Here is a 27,617-nt window from a genome sequence, read left to right as displayed (position 1 = left end):
TGGGGTTACTTCATATTTTAGAGGTTTATTCATGTTTTTACTCTTATCTTGGCATGTCCAGCCACACCTCTGCCCACACATGAAATCTGATAGGTGGACAGCCTGACAGTTTGACTCACCACACACTTTTTTAGCTTGCCTCCCCACACAACCCACCCCCCAACCCCACCCCACATGGAAGAGACGGTATGGTCATCAACTTTTTTTGATGTACCTCAACAGCTGCAGGCCCGTCCACAGGCCCAGTGCCTCGGGGGAGAGCAGTATGAAAATCTAGGCCACTGCCATTTGGCCCTCTTTCTCAGTCCACAAGCACTGTGCTATACTGAGCCTATCCCAAGTCAGGACCTCCACCAGTATTGTGGGACAGTAGAGGAGCTGACCTGTCCAGACTCACCCCTACCCAGAGCATTGGCTTGGGGACCAACAGGGTGAAGCTTTGGTTCTTCATTCTTTTTCCCAGTAGCAGAACTTAGAAGACTGAATCTTTGGGACATTATGAAGAAGGACACAAAGGTGAAGATCACTTTCCTAGTGATCCTAGTGGGCATGGTGTGCATGTTCACAGCGGTGGTGACGGACCATTGGGCCGTGTTGAGCCCAAGGGTGGAGAGCGTTAACATTACGTGTGAAGCGGCCCATTTCGGCTTGTGGAGGCTCTGCAAGAAGTACATCTACATCGAGGAGCAAGAGACGGTGGGGAAAGGGTGTGGACCCATCAGCCAGCCAGGAGGTGAGTCTGGAGAGTTCTATGTTCATCCTAGCAATGGGTATTTTAACCACGATTGCTTTTCAAACATCCCATTGAGAAAATTTTATACTGGTAACCAAAATAAAAAAAAAAGAATTAGTTGTTACATGCAGGTGAGGTGACAATTTCTGCTTATTTTGCTGATAAACTGAAATGATCATTTCAGTTTTTTAAGATTATTTGATTTAACACACAACCAGTTAACCTACAGTAGTCGTATGTAGTAACAGTATATAATAAGTCTGGGATTTGAAGGGGTTAACTTATTTTCACTTAGATTAACACAACATGACATTTGACCAGGGGTGCCGAGTCTTTTGCTCATGACTGTAACTTGGAGCCACACAACTTTACACTGAACAAATTTTTCATCTTGTTGTTTGAAATATTTTCATGTATAGCTTTGTTTATTTCCAGTCAAAGTGGTCTTTATGTCCAAGTTATTCATTTTAAAAATGAAAAGCCTCAACAATTAAATATATGATTTAATTGTTCAGCATTTACTGTGTCCATACTTTACCTTTATTATAGCCTCCATCCTTTTCCGGAGAATCACTTTCAGATTTTTAAAGAAAACTACAGAGATATTCTTTTTCATCTTCAAAGTTCAGTCTTAGAAGTTAATATCATTTCATGATAAGTAATCCCAAACACATTCACTGCTGTTGAGATCTGGGGTGGTCCAATGTTCTGAAAACACCAGCAGCAAGAGTGGAGCTTCTCATCTCTCTCTAAGATGAAAGCTTCAAGTGCTCTTTATCTGACGGGGACAGTTTTGCTGGTCTACCAGGTCTTGTAGGGGGTTGTTAGGAGCCTAATTATTTTCTGTGTTTTTCATTTCATTTTTCTATGTGTTAATCATTATTCCAGTTTTAAAAACCTTTGTTTGTTCACTTATTTTCCTTTGACTTGTGCCTTCCTTATGTAAGCGGATTATCTTATATCTAAACTCCTCAAAAAAAGGAATACCTTGGACATAATGGCTCTTTTGACTGAAAACAAATGAAGTGTGGGCATACATCCATGTATTCACATAACCACACCCACACCTTAACCACCATAACCTGTTGATTCATTTGTACAAGGCTTTGTCTTTTATGTGCAACATCTACAGAATAAGTCAGAAAGTCATTTGCAAGTCTAGAAAGCAACATGCTAAGCTTTTGTTACATAAAAAAACTGTTAGCATGATCTTAATAATGCTTCTCTCTGAGTCTGTGGGTTGTTGAATGCATGATTCATGAGCAGTCTATTATTTAGGTCAGTGTTACCCAATCTGTAATGGAGCCGCAGACATCTCTGCAATGTGGAGGCATGTACTTTCCTGCTGCTATGCACTAGCAACTGAGCAGGCTGTGTTATAGTGAACCAATGGGCCTCTCTGGGTGGTCTTAAACCAAAACACTAGCACTATATTAGTAATATATACAGCAACAACAACACATATACTGTTTCTAGGTACAGTATATGCAGTACACCCAACATCAAGCAACGCTCAGGCTAATTATTCTCTCTGTCAGTGTCTGAACATACTAATGGTAATTAGCGTGTGGCTTGTGTTTCAAAACTGCAGGGTATCTGTGAGCGCCACAAATACACTGCAGAAGTGAAATGAGCTTAAATACATGGTGAATCCTTTGACTCTAACTCTGTTCTGCACTAGTTTGAAAAATGTCCACATGAAGTAAAGGTTCTATGCCAAACCTATTGTAAAAGAAAGAGCTTGGCTAGCTCAAGCCAGTTAAACTGGTTGCCCAACATAGGGTATGTTTTTGTTTGAGTTAGATGGTTTAGCTGGTGGAATAGCATGACCAGCTAGACCAATCTGATCATCCAGCATGGCCAACTGGACCAAAGTAGTCAACAAACATGATCAGCTTGCCCAAACTAGTCAACTGATATGACTAGCTTGGTCATGCTGGTAGACCAATTTGGTCATGCTGCTTGAACAGTTTGGCAAAGTTAGTCAAACTCAAAAGAAAGTATATACTTTGTTGATCAAACAGATGAGCTTTTGCCTAGTCCAGTTGGACGTCCAGCTTGTCAACCACCTTGACCAAGCTAATCTATGCTGTATTTTTCAGCAGGGTAAAGACTGGACGTCCAAGCCAAGAACCATTTAGGAACATTTATTGTTAAGAGTTTATTTAGCTATTACTATAAAAATTATATATTATAACAAAACATTATTAAACATGATAATAAAACTCCTACACTTATCATAAAGCCGGCTAAAATACTTTAACCATAAGCAACTAGATGTAGCAAGACCAGCCTAGCTAGCTAAGCGTCATAGTTATGTTGTTGAATGCTAGCCATGCTAGTCTTGTTAACATCTAGTTTGAAGTACTGTGACTAGATGTAGCAAGACTAGCCTAACTAGCCACACGTTTTGTGCTTCATTTAACTGAAGCTCATAACTTGGAATTTTTCAAAATCTGACTATGAAAAATCTAAGAAAACTCCCCCTCAGCTGGGAATTCCCACTTGGAAAGTCAGGATGTTGGGTATTTGGGTTTTTTTCAACTCCACGCTTACCGTTTGACATCAGATCAACATGGCTGCTCGCACAGACAACAGTAGTAAGAAACCACTCCTCTGCTTTTAAATGAGATTTGCTTTCGATTAATCAACATACAGACACAATAACTAGTTAAATTTATGACACTGACCATTAAGTGCTCTGCTTTGAGAAGGTAAAACATCACAAAAGTTAAAGTTATTACTCATGTCACTAACATTACCTGGCTAGTTTGTTGCTAATAATACTTGCTTCTCATGGGGGTGTCCATGTTTTCCTACTTTGTGGCTAGAATGACAGAGTTGATGTTATTCCAAGCTTTGACTTTACACTGCTGTCCTATCTTGTATCTTCTCCTTTACAGGAGAAGGAAAAATATACTTTACTTTTAATGTAAGTCAATGTAACCAAACTTTTTTCCAAGTAATTTTGAGCTATTTATTTTGGTCCTTTCATAATGAAGGGCAACAGGCATTTTAAAATTATGTCAAACACTGACAAATGACAAAAATGGAGATACAAGGTTTTGTTCCAAAAGCAGCAAGTTTTTACTGTATGCTAGTTACTACAGACTAGACTACATTGCTGCTGCACTGATAGTAGTACTTCTGACAATGAACTCTTTGAATGCAGAAGAAAAAGACCTTCTAACAGAGCATACATGCTCTGAGCTCTGCTAATAACCCAGTGAATCTGTTTGTTTATCTTTACCTGAGCTTGGTGGATTACAGTAGATACAAGTCTGACTACGATAAGATCAACTGAGTCAATTCATTTGTTGAAGGGATTATGAATGTAATGCAGGGAGATGAATATGTGATATGCTTTCAAAACAGCTGCTGTATTGAGATACAGTGTTCAGCATAGCACTAGTGAGGCATCACATGGCTTATTAATTAATTTGTAAATACTTTACACCTTTCACACAAATAAGAAGGTGTTCATACAATGCTAGTTTAAATGTTGATGCATCCTAAACTACATACTGTTTTTGAACATGTTTATTTAGTTATATGCTTAAAAATACAAGTTTCTTCAAAGGTTCTTTAGTAAATGGTTCTATATGGAACCATGAACACTCAAAGAACCCTTTGCATGATTAGAGCATTCTTTGCATCATAAAAGGGTTCTTCAGGTTGATGGAGAATATGCTGTAGATGGTGCTATATAGAACCTTTTGGAAAAGGGTTCTACATAGCACCAAAAAATGTTCTTCTATTGCACCAAGTCTGTCATTGTAAGAATAGAAGAACCCTTTTTAGTGCTATAGAACCCTTTTAGAACCATCCACAGCACATTCTCCATCAATCTGAAGAACGCTTTCATGATGCAAATAACGTTTAATCATGAAGAGGGTTCCTTGAGTATTCATGGTTCTATGTAGAACCATTTTCTTTACTACTCTTCTTGAATAACTATCATTTTAAATCTATCATTTGTGTAGTTTAGATGTGTGAAAGCAAAAAAGCAGAACTTCAGTGCTTCAGTATAGCTGAAATGTGCTGTGCTGTGCTTTGCCTTACTGCGGAAAGAAAAGGAGAAGCATCTCAAGGCTTGAAATCTCAGACTGCACCCTCATCAGACTGTCAACTTTTATCTGTGTGATCAGACACACAGAGAATGGCTGTTAATGCCTGTTGTAGACAGAGCCTAAGAGGCAAAACTTGGAAAGCATGTCAGGACTGTCAGTATATTTACAAGAAAAGTCTTGTGAATGATGCATTACATGTGAACTCATATCAAGAACAAAAAGACTGAAGAGCGGTGCTTTGTGTTGTAAGCCTTCCCCAACACTCAGATAGGCGATCACTCCAAGTGCTGCAGTGAGAATGTATTGTTTCCGGGAGTTGTTGGAATCCATTGCGGCTGGAATCCAAGGTGAATCCAATCCTGGGCTAAGCACAGGTCTAAATTAGGGGCTTCTCATATTTCAAGCAGGCTAAATAGAGCAATCAAACCTGAGACAAGACATAGCCAAGTCCTGACTGAAGCTATCTGCGCTATACTTTGGTTATGGTGAAGTTTCACAAAAACATCAGTGGTGTTCTTTACCAATGAAAGGTGTTTGGAACCGTTCTGAAGTTTGTAATCACTGTCTTCAACAGTATGAAACTAACCTGGTTGTAGATATAGCAAAATAATTCTAATATGCTAAAACTGTGCAGCTTCACATTTATAAAAAATGACTAGGATGATGTAAACATTTGTAGATGATATAAATGAGAATGCTAGTAAAAAATGACATGCTAGTTGATAATTAAAGTTAAACAAAGCCATATATAATCATTTTGAGTGGTGATCAAATTTCAAGGCAGATAACTTGACACAAAGCTACTACAAATAGATAATTACACTACATTATTTATCCTTAGAAAAATGTAGAATGATAATCATTTAAATGTTTTAATGTATTTTGCATATTGCAAAATACTTTAACTAGTTAAGCCCTCAAATGGCCAAGGCTCAAAGTTTTATTACACACTTCTATGACCTAAGAAAAGCTAAACCAGCTTGCACTAAAGTCTCTGTAGTTCAGGGGTCGGCAACCCAAATGTTAAGAAGAGCCATTTTGTCCTTTCAACAAAATCAAACCACTTTCGAGCCACAACATTTTGTGTCCATTTTATTGTAACGTTTTATCGTCTTGGCTGTAAGTATGTCTCAGTATGTGCTAATGTTCTAGTACAGACTAAAAAATATAATATAAACAGAAACACAGACTTGCTTTGCTTTGCTTTAAGCTTTAGTTCAGGTGTAGCTGCTTTTCTTGCATCTCCGGCAGGAAACTTTTCCATATTAAGTATAATAATTTCCTGTGACATCTCTTAATATTTGACTTTTTATGAGGATGATTGTCATTTGCCAGCTTCTTGTTCAAATTTTCCTGTTGGAAAATGGTGCATGAGTCACCAGAATGTAACTGCGGCACCATTTAATGGAATGGGAGAATTCGAACAAGAAGCTGTCCAATGAGAAACTGACTTCAGCTTCGCGAATTTTAGTGTTTGACAATTTCTTCAAATTATCAATGTTCATCTTAAATCTTTCTCTTTGTCTTTTCGTTAGCTAGTAGCTAAGCGAGACTGTTGTCTGTGTTGCTACGTGACCAGCAGTCTGTGCGTAAATCTTCAAGATTAAAGGGTGAATTAGCAGTAATACATTAACTCCAGCTTTTAAGACCAGTTATTGTTAAAACTGTGTTAGAACGATCAGCAGAGCTTAATTTTACTGCAAAGGAGGATCATTTTATTTTTGCCTAAAAGTATAATTTTGCTGTGGAGCTGCAACAGGGCAGTAAAAGAGCTGCATGTTGCCAATCCCTGCTGTAGTTACTGAATAATAATCCTTAGTGTGCAATTAGCCTGGGATTTTAAGAGGTTGATATTTACGATTGGTTAAACTACCATTTGTATCTAGTTTCTAATGCTTCTAACTCCAAATTGGATATGAAAGAAGAACTGAAAGAAGTAACCTTACTAAATCAAAGAAAAACATGCTAAATATGTTGTGCTTGCACTGCTGTGAGTCACCCTGTAAAACTTAAAATAATAATTTCAAAGTCAGAGGTATTAAGTCGGATTTTGTGGGAGATTTAAACACAAACGTTCAATATCAAACTTGATAGTGTAAATTGTCTATGAAATATTTTACTGTCTTTTTATAATCATCCCTAGGACTTTTGATAACATTCAACTGTCACTTTGAGGAGCAAATATTTCCTCTTAATTCCTTCATATTTCCAAACCGCTGGGTCTGGACTACAGGCGGAGGATACAGTGAGTTCAAAAAAATTAATCCATACAGCTTGAAGAAGCTCGGCCCTAACTCCATCCCATGCTGGACCTCAGGGAACGTTATTTCTGTGGAGAAGGATGGACTGCCAGGACTAATCTCTGCAGAAAGAAATTTGCCCCAAGCAGGGCAGAACCTAACCACAGTCCACCCCCACTCAATCCCACTACTGTACTGTGACAAGTGACTAATGCACAGTAAGATGTGCAGCACCTTTAATGTAGACAGCTTTTTTACCCAACAACAGCACAAATGCCAACATTACTGCACTATAGCATTGTTGTTTTGCTGATGCTGTTAAGGCTACAGCTAATCCCAGTCTAGAGTATTGCTGCTTTGCTATACATTTGATGTATATTACATATATTTAATACGTTAATCTTACATAATCACTAGAAATGCACTTCAATTTCCAAAATTTTCAGCCAAAAATAGTCAAAAGTGGCTTTGTCATTTTTCAGATAGAAAAAAGGCCTAAAATTTTGCCCAAAGATCTAATAGGTCTACAACAAAGGGTTCAAATATAATACAGATGCATTCGAACTGTTTGAGCAGCAGCAGATCAACAATACACCTCAAACAAATGCTGAAACTACAACTTGTACTTGTAACTTTTTAGCTCACATGCTTTTTATTATTAACAGGTTTTGAAAGTTACAGTAACCCTGTGCACTCATTAGATCTGCTGTTTCTTTCCTTTAAATGATGAACACTAAACACACTCGCTTACTGCAGGATAAATTCCAGACAGGGGTTCCAAAGATACGTTTACATGCTGTACACATTGAAAACAGGGTGGAAGTATGACATTTTCATAATTCATTATAAATTCACTACATTGCTGTTGTCTGACCTCATATGTCCATTTTTCAGTTTTTTTTTTTGACATAAGTTTATGTTCCCTGTGGCCCTTCACCTTGTGTATACATTTTATGATGAATAGACAAAAAGAAATGGTTCAAAATTACTAAGAAATACGTCCAGTTACATTGACTTACATTAAAAGTAAAGTAGGTTTTTCCTTCTCCTGTAAAGTTATCATTTTAGAGATAATATGTTTTGGTCCGACAGCAGTGATACCTCGTAAACTAAAATTATATTAGTCTTCTAGTTGTATCTTTTTTGCAACGATCATCTTTGATGCATCCTGAGCATTATTACGTTACATTCAAAAGCATAAATAAAATGGCAAATTATTTAAAGAACCAAATACTTATTTTTTATTTCCGTTGATCAGGTTATTACATTATAATTACATATGATTTTTACATTCTGTATCACCAGGTCTGAGTATACACTTTACGTCTCCATTTTTTGTTTGTTTTGATGTCAATAAAAGGCCAAAACATTGCAAAATGTTAAGGATGCAAAACACAAATGCAGGCACAACAATACCTGTCCATCAAATTTGAATCATAACAAATAATCACCTCTTCTACTTACACACACACATGAGACATGTGGTGTGGACTGAAAATCTCAAATTTGCACTTTTTTCAGAATTTCTCTGCTTGTTTCAAAAAGCTAATAGTGAGAAATAAATAGGCAAAAATAGGCTGTAAAAAGAACATTTCAAGGTATACACCATGGGGGGACCTAGAAGCTTTGATATTGTTTTGAATGCAAAAACTAATTAGCCTAGTCTTGGTTTCAGGACTTCAAAAATGTAATAAACTAATTACTGCTTACAGTTTATACCCAAAAGAAAGACCTACCTATCTCAAGCCTTAATTAGGGGTCCACACACCTGGGGGCTGAAACCTTACTGGAATTGTTAGGATTTTTTGGTGTAACTCTTGCCATTCCTGACTCTAGAAGTTCGGGCATTCCACTGTCATCTGTTGCAGCCAAAGTCTGGCACTTAGACACCTGTCCAGTAGACTGCATGTGGTGGCTATGTCTGGGGTGCTGGACAAGAGGAATCCCCCAAACAGCTGTAGAGAAGTGCCATCATAAAGAGCAGCTGTTCCAAACCTGACAGGGTGGCATTGCAGGAAGAAATTTATCAAACTTTTTTATGCTAAAAAAGAAGTTACTCTGAGTGAAATAATCTGCTGTAGTCTCTTTTTTATTATTATTCCCTACTTTTTATTCTGAAGTTACTCTTACATACAAAATGTTATACATATATATAAATATATATATATATATATATATATATATATATATATATATATATATATATATATATATAGCCTATACTGGGATTTTATGAGATGCACAAACATTAATTAACATAAAAATTGATGCTTGAGTTGGTAACACTTTACTGCTGCATTACATTGACATAATCATGATGTAAGCATGTTATAGATGGTGTTTTGAGTTATGACAGATTTTATCCAGTAATATAAATGTAAATTCCATCATTTTTGCCATGACTGATATCATAATGTTTGCTGTCATAGCAGCTTATGTCGCATTCTGTTTTTTGCTAAGTGTAGTCTAGTTCACCATCATGACATCAAACACTATGACATCTGTCATGACAATGTTATGACACTTCTGTTACAGTTGTATTACTGAACAATATCTGTTATAGCATATTATAACAGTACATGACATCTGCCACTATGAGAATGTTATGTAGCAGGGTTCAACTGAAATATTACAGAGTATTTATGAACAGCTTATGTCAGTGTTCGCAAGATGTTTTATATGGTAAATGACATTTACATGAGGCCACTTTGACTAAAGTGGCATTTGTTCCCCATATAACACTGTTACGAAGCATTCGTACTTAGTAGCAGTACTTATAGAGGCCGTTAAGAACACCATATATCAGTTCTATGATTTTGATGTCCTCAAAATGAAGTGATAATTAGCATTTTTTGTTCCCTTATAAATATTTGTTTACCTTACACAGCATATTGTTATCATATTGTCAAAGTCCTTTTGTAGGTTGCCCTCAAAAATATTAGCATGTTTGTATTATAGTGTGTGATATAACTAGTCTCTTGTCACAGCAGGACTGGGAGACTAGCCAAGACTGAGATAACTATGTAATATATTATTTTTTCTGACTTACATTTATTTAATTTGTTTCAATGAGTATAACTGAGGGGCAGGTTTTTATTGACTTGAAAATAAACTAATTAAATTGAGAGAATAAAGCACCATAGGATGACTTTACAAGCATGATAGCATGAACAGATGAACACAAAATAAATAGTGAAGCTGTGCTAGGAAGACTTCCCTTACTGGCTTTCATCAAAGGCTGTCACAGAACTATGACCATGTGTTAGTTTAACAAATTGGAATAGAGTATGAATCATTTTGTGAGACAATATAATGGTTGCATTCATTCACAACGTGCTGGAACAGGATCTGTTCTGAAAGGAACATTCTCCAACCCTGTTGCTTTACTATAATTGTTTTACTGCTAAGAAAATAAGCTTGCATGTAGGCGTACGTGAGACAGCATCTCAACCATGTGGCCAGTGAAAGACAAATTTAGGCTGGGGAAATAGTCAGCTGTCCAGAGAGAGAGGTGGGATGGATTTTAGAGCTCTAAAGCTTTCAGTCTCATGCTGAGTGACAGCCACACCTGAGCGTAGCAGCCTTCCTCATTCTGGCCAGGCGAACAGCAAGTTCTGTATTGAGGCACAGGGGTCTCAGTTTTGGCTCAGTAGTAGGTTTCGCCCAGTGAACACTCAGTGTTTGTCTAATTCAGGCTCCGAGTGATTGATCTGAGTTGGCCAGTGAAGGCTGTCTGTTGGCCCAGTGAAGGCTCTCTGTTGGCCCAATGCAACTCCATGAAGAGTCAAATCACTAGCTGCCTTCAGCCCCCAGAGAATGGTCCACTGAAAACATTAACACCATGCCAGTGAATCCACCAGCCGAAAGAGGCGTAGTTGAAGGGTATTAAAGGCTTATCTTCAAACCGTGACAAAGTGATATTAATCTGAGATTTGACTGATTAGAGTAAAAGATATTGCCAAGACAAACAGACAGATAGATAGATAGATAGATAGATAGATAGATAGATAGATTAGGCCAATTACAGCAAATATACTAAGTATAAATATAATAAATATAGTAAATTGCTATTTGATTTTAACATAATTTTATCAATGATATCCTGCACATCTGACAAGTTTCTCTTATGGAGGTAAAACAAGACTGTTTCAAAAATATAGTGACTGTCCAACCATTGACTGACCATAGAGTTTGTATCTTGCTGTTGGTTTTATACAAAGAACATTTTGGACCATTCAGTTCACTGTATTTTCTCTTCTGCGGTTGTTTTGGCGTTTGTGCTGGTCTAGTCTCTCTCACATGAGAACGTCTTGACACACGGTAGCAGCAGTGTTGGGAGAAAATGTACATTATTGGCTCTTTTCAATTTTAAACTTCCACTGAAAGCTGATTTTCCCTCAAGGCATTATTTCAGCACTGGTTGAAAAAGTCTCCAAACGCATTGAAGTTTTATAATAATTTGCCTAGAACAGCAGAAAACCCACAGCTCCTGAAAAGCTGCGGTTTTGGAGATAGGGCTCCCAACAGAAACAATACAGCATGTCCTGAAGAAACCCTTGACTGAACACACAAGCAACAGACTGAAATTTAAAAAGTCTAATAAGAGGAGGGTAGCGTCTAGCCTCCGTTACTGTTCTGACAGATCAAACATGCTTAACAGCTCTGCTGTCACTGCCATAGAAATATTCCTCACAGTAATCCCACATAAAAATGGAATTTATTGGAATGAGTTATCAGTATACTGTGAAATGAACTATACAGTAATTTTCAGTATGTTGCATATATACATGGAATGTGCTATAGACCCATACATTTTAGTATGAGCGCTATATATACTACACCTTCAAAGTTCAGTCTTAGTTGGTTGCATTTTGTTCATCTCACAATCCAAATAATCACAATTGCAAATTAGACTTAGTCTATAAATATCAGTCTATAAAACCTCATTTTGACTTATTTTGACTCATTTAGACACAAAGGTTACAAAACCTTATTCTATATCCAGTTTTGGTGCTCCAGTGCAAACTTTTTTTTTTTTAATCGGCACCAGCTGGTGCCACGCCCAACAGGTGCCACTATGCAGAGATGCCTAAATAAGATTCATTGCAGATCAAACCATATGTGGCTCCTTCAACTACATGAAAAGAATATGCATCATGGAGAACTTCCAGATATTAATAGCTGCATTTCATTAAGCTGATGCAGTGAAATTCCATTTGTGGTATCATGCCTTACTCTTTACTTTGGGTGCAGCTGAGATGAAAGTCTATACTGTTTAAATATGGGTTAAAATCCCAGGCTTATTACATCCTAAGGCACATTATTCAGTTACTACAGGGACAGTGCAAATTAGCTGAGCTATTCTTAGGCTATAGAAGTGTGTAATAAAACTTTGGGCCTCCCAGTGAGCCCTGGGTTAAATGGTTAAATGGTTCTTGGCTTGGGCATACCATTCTAGGAAAGCCTTTAGAACCTTTATACTATGTGGAGGTTCTTTAAGCTTTCAAAGGTTCTTCACACTCTTGCACCTTATTTATAAAACCCTTTAGGGAGCTATTCACTGAAATTTTCTTTGGGCAAGAAAAAGTGGTCTTCACTCCAAAGAATCCTAATTAGCAGCTTTGTAGGTACAAAAAATGTAGGTCATTATTGGTCAGAAACTGGCTCTCCAACTGGCTTGGTCATTCTCCAGTGCATTTTGATAGACTTTAAACAAAATTAGAAGTGGTTAACAACTAGACCTTCACCCACTTGCAGACACAGACCTACTTTAACATTTATATTGGTTTGACTCTGAATAGCTGGGAGAACTTTTGCATTCCATGGGCTGAAAACTGTTGTACCAACACAAGGTCTCCTAGGGGTGGTTGTTTAGTCATCTGGCTTAGCATGAAAGGACGGTCTAACAAACCCCTCTCGTCTATAGAAATCAAATTCTCAGATGCAGCATGGGGCAGCGTAGCTTCAATAGCTTGGGTTTAGTACTTGTCAGCAGACTCTAGTAGGCTCTTTATGGATTGGCATTTGAAACAAGTGGATGCTGCTAACTTTCACAGCTGTGGTGTTGGAAACTCACTGCCCTGGACTGGATCATGTTCCCCAGCTCTAACTCACCTGAACCAGTGCATGAGCTAATTATCAAGGAATTAGAGCAGGGAAAAATCTAAGGATGGGAGTGGATTCCCAAAAACATCACATCATCGCTGTCATATCTAAACCTCGTAACTCTATTTTTTGGTTTCATTTTTTACACAATCTGAAAATGCCAGCTGCTCTTTACATGAACATGTGATGATGAATGCACCCACTCTCATAAAATAAACTGGGGGACTGGGAGAGACATGGGAGAGACATGGCCAGCCCAATTTTTTGGAATTATGCAATGTAACTTTGTGGAGTATATAGTCTGCATTTTTGAGAGTGACTCTTCTATAGTCTCTAACATCTTGGCTGTTTACTCGGAGGAGTTTGAGCGAATCTGGGAGTTTGAGTCTTGCACATCATAAAGACTTGTCTGATTGGCTGATGCTCCTGTGTTGTGACCCACAGTGACAAAGTTAAACTTAATGTTTAATTTATAAAACGTCCCTTTTTCTTTTATTGTTATTGTCACACTGATAATTATCAAATTATGTTTCCTATATGCAGGTCAGGCAAAGAATTTATTACAGTGATAAACAATGGAACAAAACCTTCTACTGTAAGGGCAAGAAAAGAAGATATTCTGAAAATGCATTAGAAGATATGTGATATTATTCCTGTTAATAATATTGTTTGCTTTTATGTTTTAATATTGCTTTATAAGCCATTAAATATGTACCTGTATGGTCACTTTAACTGTATGTGTACTTTGTTCACCTAGTTTTATGTTTGAATAACTTAGCATCCCAGCCACATACACACACACACACACACACACACACGCACGTCAGACCAACTGTGCACCCCAAATAGAAATGATCCAAAATTTGTAGAACTAAAATATCATTTACATATTGCTGCTGTCAGAAGAAAACCTTGTGTCTCTATTTTTGTTGTTTTTCAGTTTTTGACATATTTTTAAAGTGCCTGTTGTTCTTTACATTGTTTGTAAATTTCATGAAGAATAGACCAAAAGAAATGACCCAAGATGATTTGGAAAAAAAGTCTGGTTCCATTGATTTACATTAAAAGTAAAGCAGGTTTTTTTCTCCTCCTTTAAAGTTACCATTTTGGAGACACAAGGTTTTGTTCTGACAACAGCGATATATTTAAGTGAAGGGGAAATTTTACTACCTTTCAAATACAGTCCATTTCACTGCATAATTCATTTACTGATCTGTAAACAAAGTCAATTAGAGTGATTTGATGTAAAATTGTTCGGTGTAGAGAAATTTACAGACAGATTTCTTTACAGTGGTGGTGATAGGAACCCGGGGTTGCGATGTCTACAACCTGTATATATTAGAAATAGAGTTATCTAATAAGGAAATAATGGAAAATGAATAGTTTATTATCATATGATTAATGTTTAATAAGTAACCCTTAATGTAAGGTGTTACCCATTTATATATGTTTACGTCACTTATGAAAGGTTTATGTACACCCTTAAAAAGATGGTTCTTCAAGGGTTCTTTAGTAACAAAAATGGTTTTATAAAGAACCATGAACATTTACAGAACTCTTTGCATGATTTGCATGGTTCTTTGTATCATGAAATGCTTCTTCAGGTTGATGGACAACGTTCTGTAGATGGTTCTATATAGAAATGGGTTCTATATAGCAATGAGAAAGGGTTCCTTTATTGTTACAAGCTTAACATCATAACAATAGAAGAGCCTTTTTTGGGTGCTATAGAGAACGCTTTTCAAAAAGGTTCTATATAGAACCATCTACAGCACATTCTAAAGAACACTTTCATGATACATAGAACTCTTTCGTCTTGCAAAGGATTCTGTGAGTGTTCATGGTTCTTAATAGAACAGTTTTCCTTACTAAAGAACCCTTAAAAACCATCTTTTTTGGGAGAGTAAGTGTCAGGAAGCCTTATAAATGCTGCCGTTCGCTAATGTGTTAGTGCCAACGTTCTAACGTTATATAACCCATGGATCTCAGGCCCAGGGGCCCCACAAAGGTTAGTGTTTTTCCCACTCAAACCCACCTGACTCAACTTATCTGCTCATTATCAAACCTTTCATCAGTCAAATTAGCTGTGGGAAAACACTCGATGCTGAGACTAAGAACCCTCTTCAAATACAATCACATGATTCGGTGCCCATGGTGGCCAACAGATGTTCTCATAACCATGTGGTGGCTAATTAAGAATTGCACACAGTAGTACAGATGAAGAACATGCACAATATTGCTTTGTTCCAGACTGTGTGTTTTCCATTGTGTATTCATGGCTGCACAACTTGAACAATGCTCATAATTAACACAAAATTCTTCTCAAATTTGTTCTTACAGATGTCAACTGCTCCTACTTCAGGCACTTCAATCCTGGAGAAACCTCTGAGATCTTTGAGGTTAAAACACAAAGAGGTAAGGCGACATGTACAGTAACAACAGCTGTCCATTCGAAAGGCCATTCACAAGTAACCTCAAACTCTACAGACCCAGACAGACATTATTGGATTCAGACATCATTTCTCAAACATTTGGCCTGCATTCAGTCATGCTTTAGTTCAGGGGTGCCCTTCAGGACTGGAGTTGTGCACCTCTGCTTTAGTTGTTCTCCTTGATATATTCTTCTTCAAATGTACATATATTGCCTTGAATAGTTTTTAATCTGGTGGAGTCATTCTGTTGTTGGTAGAACCTCAAAGAGGTCCACACAGCCAACATGAAAACAACACAGACTAACAACACAAAACCAAATATTTTAAGGATATTGTTAGAAGGCACTGCTTTATGAATACATTTATTAAAGTGAAACTAAATATAATTTTAGATTGATATAATTTTCAATTTTAGATACTTAGATGCTTGATAGGATGATTTTTAATGAGTTTTTTAGGTTTACTTAGAAACGCTATAGCAGATGAACTTAATTATATTGCACCGACAAAATTGCTTTATTTTGAAAGAAATTATTTTAATTGTGTAGAAATGCTTTATATGATTCAATTCAATTCAGGTAAAGGAGGCATTTTTAGGGTGTTTTTCTAATACAATGAATTCTATTCCTGCTGCTATTCTGTGTTTTTGTATTTAAATATCATCTATGTTTTATGATTTATTATCATTTATTCTCTCAATTTGCTGTCTCTTCTTTACCTATTTGTCAATCAAATGCGACAACCCACCCCCTGAATCTAGCTCTACACGGTGAAACTTTCACGCAACTTTAGTTGCTTGAAACCTACATGAAACTAAATCACATTTCAGTTGCACCATGTAAAGCGTCCTGCAACTCATTTGAAACTCAGCTGCAGCAGTTGCAGGCATCTTAACTTTGTGAAACGATTTTAAATAATTGATTTCATTGGATCAGTGAATAAGAAAACAAAACAGAAGATAGTTTGTTGGCCATTTCAAAACAGGCCTACCACAGCGATAACAGAAAATGCTGCACAAAATGCTGTAAATAGATAAATTACAACTCAACGTTGACTTTATAGTGACAATGATATGGCGTATTAAAAACACCAACTGATAATTTAGCTAGCTAGTAAAGTGACTGAATGTGTTGCGTGCAACATTGACTGTTTTAGACGTTGCATAGAATTTAAGTTGCAAGTGACTCACATCATGCAGTTAGCCTTTACTGACTGCATGTTTTTGTCTGTCAAGTGACTCAGTGTAAATGTCCAAATTCCCAGCCTACGAAAGGATTTTCAGTGCAAAATACATCAATTAGTGTAATGTAGCTTTTAAGTTGTCTCTTGAACAGTGTCCCTAGGAGAACCCGCCAGAAGACGTGATGAACACTTGTCATGCTTGAATGAATGGTGTCAGAGAGATTCAGGGTGATGGAGGTTGACCCCTGTAGTTAGGACACTGCTCCGTCTACTTGATTATCCAATTTGCCCCTATTGTCCCAGCACTCTCCTTACAGCAGACTGGGCACATTACAGACCATCTGAGCATGTCTTGCGGTGCTGTATCATAGAGCAGTGGCACTTTGGCGCAGCCTGAGAGGAGGCCTGTCAGACATGCTGAAAAACATAATGCACTGAATTGACGACTCAAATCTACATTGTTTTCACATGAATAAAATAAATCAACACAATTTTGTCTTTTGGTTTACTTACTGCTGGAAATAGTGTTGATGTAATCCATTTACTTTGTATGTTTAAATGATACACATTTAAATCAATTAAATTCAATGTGTCACTTTTTTAGTGTTAGAGTCCATAGCACAGCCACGAGCTATCCAGACCATTCAACTCCCAATATAACAGTGCAATATGGTTTTATAAACCGGTACGTCTTTACAAATATTAACCCATTAGAAGTTTAGAGATATTGCTGCAATTTCACTCTACTATTTAATTGTGATTACATAATCAGTTGCATTTTTGTTGGTTTCAAAGTCAAGGAATGACAAAACAGAAAAAATATTTCTAAAAATCTCTTTGTGGCAGCAGTATGTAAAAGTATTAGCTTAGTATTTTGAAATAATGACTTGAAAAATTGACTTCCTGCTTTAATTATATCTCAAAATACTGACATAAAAAAATTATCATTATTATCATATAATAGGTAATTCTATTATAAAATACTGTAGTAAATAATTTTTTCAACCTAATAAGTTGGCATTTTGAGAAAATATTGTGATTTTTACAGGGCACTAAGTTATTATTGCAAGATAGTAAGTCAAAATTTTGAGAAATATCACTACTTATACTACAGTAATATCACAGTTGCCACGTTTACATGCAGCCTGATAATCCGTTAACAGTCCGACTAATAGCTCAATTGGAATAGAACACGTCCATGTAAACACCTCAATCGGAATAGTTTAGTCCGATTGAGGCCATTCGGAATACAATTTCTATCCGATTGAACGAGGTGGGTAAGCCTCTAAATAATTCGTTAAATAGAAGAATAATAGCCATGTAAACGCCTGAATCCGATTACATCCCAATCGGAATGTGTAAGTATGTTCTGCACATATAAATTGTTTTTTTTTTTCCCTTTTCCTTTACTATTTTGGAAATATTAGGTTTTGACAGCTGTGATTTACAATGTCAAATTGTTGAGGAATGTAGTGTGGATTGAAAGTTTAGAATCTGCAGTATTGACAGAATTTGACCTATCCATGTCTGCACATGCATTCTTTTGTAGTTACTTTTAGAAAAGCTGGCAAAAATCCCATTCAAACTATTGAGAAACTGTATAGATTGGGTGTATTTGTGTTTGTCATGACTTTCCAAGTTGTCTACTTCCAATTAACTACAACAATATAGTTCTTACTTGGTAGCATTTTGCATAGTGTAGCATTTAGATTTTAAACATTATGTAGGAACCTAAAACGATGTTGTAGCAGTTCAATATCTGTAAAATGCATATATGACAAAAACTGAGTTGTACACTACAATTTCTCATCAGATTGAATGCCAACATTCTGTAACTTGTCCAGCTTAGCACACTGAAGGAAAGCACTGATGAGGAGAGAATGGATAGGCCAATTTCTTCTCTTAGTTTAGTCACGAGCAACAAACAATTTGCATAAAATTAGAATGTACTTTCTGTGATAATAGCTGCAACATCTAAGGGTTAAGTAACTGAAAGTGATCATTGCAAGTTATTTCCATGTAGCAAAACCTGATTTGAATCAACATTAGCACAAGAAGAGTCTCAGTGGCCATTGGCTTGAACTGTCCTGCTGTAGTTTCCTGATCTTAGCTGTGAACTTCTCTGTGTTCTTTCAATCATGCAAAAACAGCTGACTGATGTCTTAGATTGGCCTGCAGGGCAGAAGCTGAGAATCTGCTCTAGTGGCTTGCAGGCAGACACGCTGTGAAGCATGCTACTTGTCTGTCATCCTCGATCTGACCTCCAAATTCACGAATCCACGGCATCTCCCTAGCCTCCACAGAGCACACGTGCCACTTGGGTCTTCTTCTCTGCCCTCAGGCATTGCTTTCCTTACCATTCCACTACAACTCCACTAACATTCTAATGTGATTACTGTATAGGTCGTTTATGTTGTACATGAATTATTTATTATGCAGGACTTTCAGTTACTCTGGAGTCTAACAAGCAAATTCATGGTGCACTGATAGGTTACATAACCAGGCAAAATCCTGAACATTGGTTCTACAACCAATATTAAGATGTGCTCTTAAAAGTTCTTCAATTCTATAGTAAGCTCACTGAGTTCACTGAGTGTATTCATGTTTTACTTTCATTCTGATTAAATTAACTGTCGGGGCACAACAAAAAGTTATTTCCATTAGAACTGGACACACAAAATAAAGGCGTTTCTGTTTCAGAATGTTCAGAATTGCTAGTAAAGAACTGCACCCATTAAAGTGTACAAAACAAACTGTGCATCAACTGTTATACCATGCTGCTTGTTATTAAACAACCCACTGTTTCTGCAATTGACCTGTCCATGTTCTGTCCAGATATATGATTTCAGCTATGGCAAACCATACCTATTAGAGTTAGGCCTTCAGTTTGGCCCATGAATGTCAAAACTCTGCCAAAAATGAGGACAAAAACAACACAAAATGTTAATTTCTGTTGGCACCCCTAAGGGATTTTAGTAGTATGTTAGCACTAACAGCATTTCACCCTGACATTTTTAGATTAAACATGGTCAGTTGAGGCTTGTCAAAGGTATTCCATTTTCTATATCAATTGATTTATTTATTGTAGCTTCTGACAGGTGTCTATTGTTTTCAAGTTTTACAGAACAGTGGATAAAATCACATTCAACCTAATACGAAGCTGTAAAGCACACAAGCCTGGTGCCACAGGACGGCACAAGGGGCAAGGTCCATTCAGTTGGAACACTGTTCCCCCTCAGCTTTGCATTCCTGTTTTGTCCTGCAAGATAACTTTTAAACTGCACTCACAGGTATTATGCGAAATTCCTGAGGAAGATCAAACTACATGCTACTGTTCTTTCTTAGGTCCATTTTATTGGACCTGTTTATACGATGGTAAAACCTTTTATCCAAATTCAATTTCTAACAAAAACACTCCAGCGAAAATACTGTCCCATCGACATACAGTAAGAGGGAAGGCCATGATTCCACCACAAATGCTCTTTATTAACCCCTTACATGGCCAGGGCCCACTAGCAGGCCCAAAGTTTTATTACACATTTCTATAAACTAAGAATAGCTCCATTAGTTTGCATTGAAGTTCCTGTAGTTACTGAATAATAAGCCGTAGCATGTAATAATCCTGGGATTTTAAGGGGTCAAACTCTAGAGCAGAAAGGCACATACAATTGAACTTCTGGGTGCCCCTGATCCTCTTAGCGTGGCCGTCAGCATGGTCGCGCCTCACAAGTATCTAGAGGCCAGCACCAGCCAGTAGCAGGTTGCTACAATATAGATCTATATATTTCTATTGCACAAGCTACAAAATAAGCAGTGGATGAAAAAGTGAAATATACCACATAGAAAAGCAAAGTGTAGTTCAACTTGGTCTGCCTGTCATTTCCATAGCAAAAATGCTGTTTGGCATGTGATTTTTTTCTTTCGTGAGAGTTTATCGCACACCACATCACGCTGTCTCCTCTCAGTGCCACATTATATGAAGTAGGCTGTTATGTTCACTGCTTTTTACAACTGAGAACATGCATGTTTTTAACAATGTGGGCTAGAATCCACAAAAGGCAATGTTAGTGCTATATGAAATTAATTTTTGCTAATGCTAAGCAGCCTGTTACTCTAATATCACCCATACCGCCAGCCTTTCGCTGGAGAAAGACAGTTGTGGTCCCTTGTCTAACTGACCCTACTGTTGGGTCAGAGCACACAACTCAGGTTTTGTTAAAGGACCAGCAGAACATTTGATCAATGATGATACATAACGTTGAGTTTCCAGATTAAAATGCTAATCTACAGAGCTCGAACATGTTGTTGTACCTAATCGAAACTAAGCAAGTTGGCAATGCCTAAGACTTAAAATTTACTACCATGCGAACATTTGCTTAATTACAACCAAAAATGAACAAAACTAACAAAATAAATAAAAATTTAAATCAACAACACACTCACTTAAGTATTGTGGAGATTGAAAGAGGTTGAAGATTTGTGGCCGGAGCTTGTATATGCCAATTTCTGGCTATTACTACTATTTGTAACCTAACTTTGGGTTAAATAGATTATTATGCAGCTGTAATATATAACTGATTAATGCTAACTTCACTTCTTCTCTTCACAGAGTACAACATATCAGCTGCAGCTATTGCTGTTTTCAGTCTGGCCTTCATGATTCTGGGAACTATCTGTATGCTGGGCTCCGCAATGAAAGGAAAAGATTATCTCCACAAACCAGCCGGCATGTTTTACGCATTTGCCGGTAAGTCAAGGACAGTCATCATGTCGGTGTATCTCTTCATATATAATGCATCAGTGAAAAGTGTCCTCTGCAAAAGGTGTCACAAAATCCCTCTCATCATCACCTTCACCTGTGTCTTGTTTTTTTTAATGCCTATACACAGATCAGCCATAACATTAAAACCACCTCCTTGTTTCTACACTTACTGTCCATTTTATCAGCTCCACTTACCATATAGGAGCACTTTGTAGTTCTACAATTACAGACTGTAGTCCATCTGTTTCTCTGCATACTTTCTTACCCTGTTCTTCAATGGTTAGAACCCCGTACAGGACCACCACACAGCAGGTATTATTTGGTTGGTGGATCATTCTCAGCACTGCATTGACACTGACATGTTAGTGTGTGTCGCACTGGTGCGAGTGGATGAGACACAGCAGTGCTGCTGGAGTTTTTAAACACCTAACATGTGTCATTGCAGTGCTGAGTTGGCTCCACCCCTCAAATAATACATGCTGTGTGATGGCCCTTTTGGGGGTCCTGACCATTGAAGAACAAGGTAAAAGGGGGCTCACAAAGTGTGCAGAGAAACAGATGGACTACAGTCTGCAATTGTACAACTACAAAGTACACCTATATTGTAAGTGGAGCTAATAAAAAGGACAATGAGTGTAGAAACAAGGAGGTGGTCGGTGGCTTTATATCTCTTTATATCTTATGTCTTATATTTCTTTACATGCATATGTTTTTAGCCATTAAAAATCTTGCCTAGTTTTTTGTTTCCTTGCATTTATGGATCAGCCTGTACTATACCCGTTTGCCTGTGTTTAGACACCTGCTATGGATTATTGCTGTTTTTATCAGGTGGTAGCTTTCTCTGCGGAGGAGCTTATTCACTTACCTTAGTGTGGTTCATACTGAAAATAAACAAAAACATAGCAGTTTGTGGAACAGTATTAGTGTATTAGCTAGCGAGCAGCTGAATGCTGATTTTAGCTTTTTTTTTGGCCTATGTTGTTGGACACAAACGCAGCAAGTGGGTTAGCTGTACATATTTAAAAATCAGCCATTACCATTCACCATTTGCACAGTGATATTTGATTTCTTACAGCTGATGGACTGTTTGCCATGAAAATAGTGCTGTGGTCACAACTCAGTCAATTCATATTGCACTCAATATATTTCACCATCCAACTTCAAAGAGTGTTCATGTAGTGCCTCAATTTTCCTGAGAAAACCCCACTTGTACACATGATCAGACTGTAGGAGCTGCTGTAATAAATAGACTATAAGCCTCTATCCGGCTTATCTGCCTTGCAAATTACAATTTCATAGTGATATGAAACATTGAGCTGATCCACTAAGCTTATGTTTGGAATCAGAGGAGGTCAGGTCAGGCCTTGAGTGGTTCCAAAGACAAAAGCAGTGTTTCTACCATGGGGACGTGAGTTTGAGTCCTAGCCACACTCTTTGATGGTGGCTGGGGTACCCTGGGACTGTGAGCTATGCTCTGACTGGCTCAGGGGGATGGCAGGATCCCTGTCTCCCCCATTGCTGAGTGACGTCCCAGACAATCGGGGTGTCTGCTTGGTCCCATAGACAGAACTGAGGAGTTTCTCCTCCAAGCGCATCCACAAGTGACTTGATTATGCTTTTTCTCTTTTGTACGGCTTCATAAAATATTTTGTTCCAACTCTCTAAAACGCTTCTTGCTTTTACTCAGACATACAGTACTGTGCAAAAGTTCTAGGCTAGCATAGAAAGTTGTTTAAAGCTATTTATCTAAGCAGTTAAGTGTTTTTACTAGTAAAACACTACAACAGTGCAAGGCAAATGCAAATATAACATAACAGAATATGAATTGGAGGCAACATTTATTTTTATCAGTAACATTATTTTGTGAGCAGTCTCTGGCCATCCCATGGATCTGTTGCAGGGAATTTCACCCGCAGCACTCCTGATTTAACTTAAGAGCCAAATCATGGAATGCCAACTTTTCCTTGCTTTTTGAAATAAAAGAAATGAACGTAGTAGAGTTTCAAAGGTTGAAAATATACCATTCACTTCCCACTCCATACAGTTCATATATGGAATCTAAGTTTTAAATTCATTTCTTCATTTAAAAAAAAAAAAAAAAATTACATACAACCTCCTGTTTGTCTTCAGCAGTTTAGCTCCAATGTTCACACTGAAGACATAGGGATTGTTTCAGCCTAGACTACTGTCTGAGTGCAGAACAATACACAGCAGCCAATCAGAACAGAACTCATTTACGTACATAAGTCTTAGAGGCACAGTATTAAAAACAGCACCACAGTTTGGATGAAAAGAGAGTTTGGAAAATAGTCATGTGAAAATAAATGATGACTGTTTTTAATACCTAAACCCATACAAATATCATAAGTGGACCTCAGGGTAAAAATAAAATAGAAAAGAGAAATGTAGGATATGGGTTCTTTAACAAGAGATCGATAAGCAGAATCAGGTATACGTGAATCTGAATACAGATTAATAACTATAAATACAGTTTTGCACAGTACTGAAGAAGCTATTTTCAGAGCTGTGTCTGGGATATAGATTTTGAATGTGGAAAAGAAAGACACTCCCAGATTCTCCTTCACCATAATGAAAACAGTTCTCAAAAGGGGTGATGGAAATTTCTACCAGCAGCCACTTGAAAGCACAATTTGACTTGAAGGACTAGTCTAAAAAGCTGTAGATTTCAGGCAGTGCCATGACTTCAGATGCATTTCAATTTTTTTGTCACAATCTTATGGTGAAGAGCTGCCCCCAGAGCTAATACACATAACAGATATGTTAAGGCCTACTTTGAGCTAATGTTATAGAGCTTTAACTAATGTAGGATAACAATACCTAATGTTTAAAACAAAAAAGATAACAATCAAACAGCAATTGTGGCATTTGCCAAAGTTTAGACACTCTTCCAGTTGTAAAGTTGCAGAAATTAATTAACTTCTTAGACCTAAATTGACTTGTTAGGACTAGTTACTTCAAGAGTTGTGATTAGAAACTGTCAGATGACGACAAATCCAGAACGTAATATATTTTCAAACCTTGTGCTAATGCTCAACAACCATGGCCTCCTCTAAGCAGCTGAAAGTTTAGCTCATTAAAGCCTACAAAGCAGGATAAAACTATAAAAAGATACCAAAGTGCTCCCAGCTCACATTTTCTACTGTCCAAAATGCCATTAAGAGAATGGCAGTTAAGGGGAACTGTGGAGGTCAGGGCAAGATCTTGAAGACCAAGAAAATTCAGATAAAACTGATTATATGCTGGTGAAAAATGCAGAGCAAAACCCCCACATGACAGCAAACAGCTTGCAGGAAGAAAACCTAAACTCATTCTTATAAAATCTCATTATATGCAGGAGATGATGATACAGCTGACTTGACTTGAGGATGCATTGTTGAATCATTGTTTAACTAACCTCTTTAAAATTCTAGGTTTATTATTAGATAAAAATCATCAACTACAGTGCAAAACAATTCCTAAGTTATAGGAGTATGTAATACAGTTTCGATCAGATGAGGATGGGCTACCCTTTTGAGTCTTGGTTGCTCTCAAGGTTTGTTCCTCTTGCTCTTAAGCAGTTTTTCCTTGCCACTGTGGCAATTGGCTTGCTCATGGCAGCTTGGACCCAGATTTTTCTGTAAAGCTGCTTTTTTTTGACAATGTCTGTTGTAAAAAAGCACTATATATAGATAAAAATAAACTTTGACTAATAAAAGTTTGGGCAGGCTGTTGGGTCCTGGCCATTTAACCCCTTACATGGCCAGTTGTATTACACACTTCTATAACCAACCGGTTTGCATTGAAGTCTCTATAGTTACTGAATAATAAGCCTTAGTATCTAACAAGCCTGGGATTTTAAGAAGTTAAAGGGTTTTAATTGAAAAGGACAGATTGAAAAAATTAAACTTCCCCTCACTGTTCTGTTCGTTTAACCAATGCCTAGTTAATGTTGTGTTGGGCGTTCAAGTAGACCTTCACTAGTATTTGGTTACCTCGTATAGTTCAAAAACTTTAATTAAAACCCAAAACCTCCATACTGATATGTAATACAAAATCAAAGCACATACTTTTTATATGGCTTTTGTGATTTATACCATAAAGACATTGGCTTGGTCCTAAAGCTTGGCCTCTGCATTACTTGTTACACCACTTGTGCAGACTGTTTGGACAGCAATCTGTTCCGACTCTGTGTTTACAAGTCGATTCTATTTATAAACTTGCCATGCCCCCCACATCTTCCATCAAAGCACTCATATTACGAATGTATGATATAAAGTTTAGGAAAGTGGAGGGAAGTCAACGAGACACAGAAATGGGGCGATTCTACTTTAATTCTCTATTGACCTCCTCCTTCTCTTTCTCTCTCTCTTCTATTTCCTCAGGCTTGTGCGCCTTCATCTCAGTGGAGGTGATGAGGCAGTCAGTGAATAGGATGATTGAGAGCGAAGAAACTATCTGGATGGAATATTATTACTCTTGGTCCTTCGCCTGCGCCTGCACGGGCTTCGTCCTGCTCCTCCTCAGCGGCATTGGCCTCCTCCTCCTCTCCATGCCCCAGATGCCCCGCAACCCCTGGGAGACTTGTATGGACGCCGAGCCTGAACAGATCGAGTAAAATCCATAGCTACGAAGCATCCTGTTACGTTGCTATCATCCAGTCATTGATTACAGCAGAGGCTTGGAAGCCAGAGGTGTAAAGAAATACAAGAGATGGTAACACTTTGCTTGAACCCTGCTGCACAACATTGACATAACCATGCCATAAACATGTCACAGATTTACAATGACAGCCTTTGTATAGTAATATAACAGGTTACCATTACTGGTCATTGTCCTGATAGATCTCATAATGTTTGACGTCCTTGCAGTTTATGTACATGCTTGTTATGTGTCATATGAAAGTGTCATGATAAATATGTCATGATGAATGTCATTTTTTATAACAGGATATGTTTAAATATTATCATTTGCACTTGTTATAAAAGAAGACATTACAACAACTTATATATAATTTCTCATATTGGGTTATGACTTCTATCATGACATGTTTATGACACGTTTTTGCCAAGTCTTTGACAGCATTATAACTTATCATTAAGAGCACACACGAACTTTCAAGTTATTCCATACTGTATGACAGTTTTCATGAAGGATGTGTCATCAAACATTATGACATCCGTCACGACATTTACCAGTTATGGTAATATGCCACTCTAATATTACTTGACGTAATCTGTCATAACAGCATATGACAGCATATGACCAGGGGTCATTACAAAAGTAGGCAGCTGCCTAGGGCCCCCAGGAAAATGCAAATTAAGCCCTAATTGTGTTGGACTGTTTTTTACTATTGAAGGAGTAGTAATGTAATTTGTGCATGATTTGACTGGCTGATTAGTACAGTATAAAGGATCTGTGCAGTTTCACCAAATTACCCCAAATAGCCTGGATAAAAACACCATTGCATGCATGTTTACATCAGCATTATGCAACATGAACCACACTTCAGAACAATAACAATGGCATGGCTTATAGACAATGACATACAGACTAGCATTAGGCTAGTAAAGTGGATTAATTCAACTTACGGAATGCTGACCAACTAGACAGAAAATGCATTGCCTTGCAAGAGGTACTTTCTAAATATTTCATTTTCCTTCTACTAGTATTTCATTCATCACCAAAATTGTTGTGGATTTCAGAACTTGAAGATTACTTATTGGGTCAAATTAAGCTTGGGTGATAGGGCGATGTAATCGGATCTCATCAATGACGGACTAGTAACCTGACGGCGATGTGTAAAAGGCAATAACCATTTAAAGTTTTAAATAAAATATTGGTAAAAACTTAGAGAGAGAGTCAAAGAGCACCAGAGAGAGATAAAGAGAGATAGAGTGAGTTTCTTAAGAACCTGTGAGTTATTTCTCTCTGCTCTGCACTATAATGCTAGCTTTCCTGCACAGATTCCCCTCAATTTACTTTATGTGAATGGAATCTAAAATGACTTCTGACATGCTTTGGAACTTTAGCTGCCTCGAAGTGACTCGCTGCAGTAAAAAAAAACAAGCTAAAATGACCAGATGTTAGCCCAGA

At 37.4% G+C, this 27,617-nt stretch overlaps 1 protein-coding gene across 1 annotated transcript; it reads left to right on the top strand.

The window, feature by feature from the left end:
• Positions 1-215: 215 nt before the first annotated feature.
• On the top strand, positions 216-27,404 carry cacng1a (calcium channel, voltage-dependent, gamma subunit 1a). Its single transcript, XM_036570113.1, has 4 exons — positions 216-733; positions 15,489-15,563; positions 21,372-21,509; positions 25,907-27,404. Exons 1-4 carry the CDS (start codon positions 499-501, stop codon positions 26,137-26,139), a joined length of 681 nt encoding a protein of 226 aa, XP_036426006.1. The 5' UTR covers positions 216-498; the 3' UTR covers positions 26,140-27,404.
• Positions 27,405-27,617: the final 213 nt, after the last annotated feature.

This window comes from Colossoma macropomum, unplaced genomic scaffold (assembly GCF_904425465.1).
Source record: "Colossoma macropomum unplaced genomic scaffold, Colossoma_macropomum, whole genome shotgun sequence".
NCBI classification, from domain to species: Eukaryota; Metazoa; Chordata; class Actinopteri; order Characiformes; family Serrasalmidae; genus Colossoma; species Colossoma macropomum.
The sequence above is the reverse complement of the archived record's forward strand: the minus strand, read 5'-3'. Positions and strand labels throughout refer to the sequence as shown.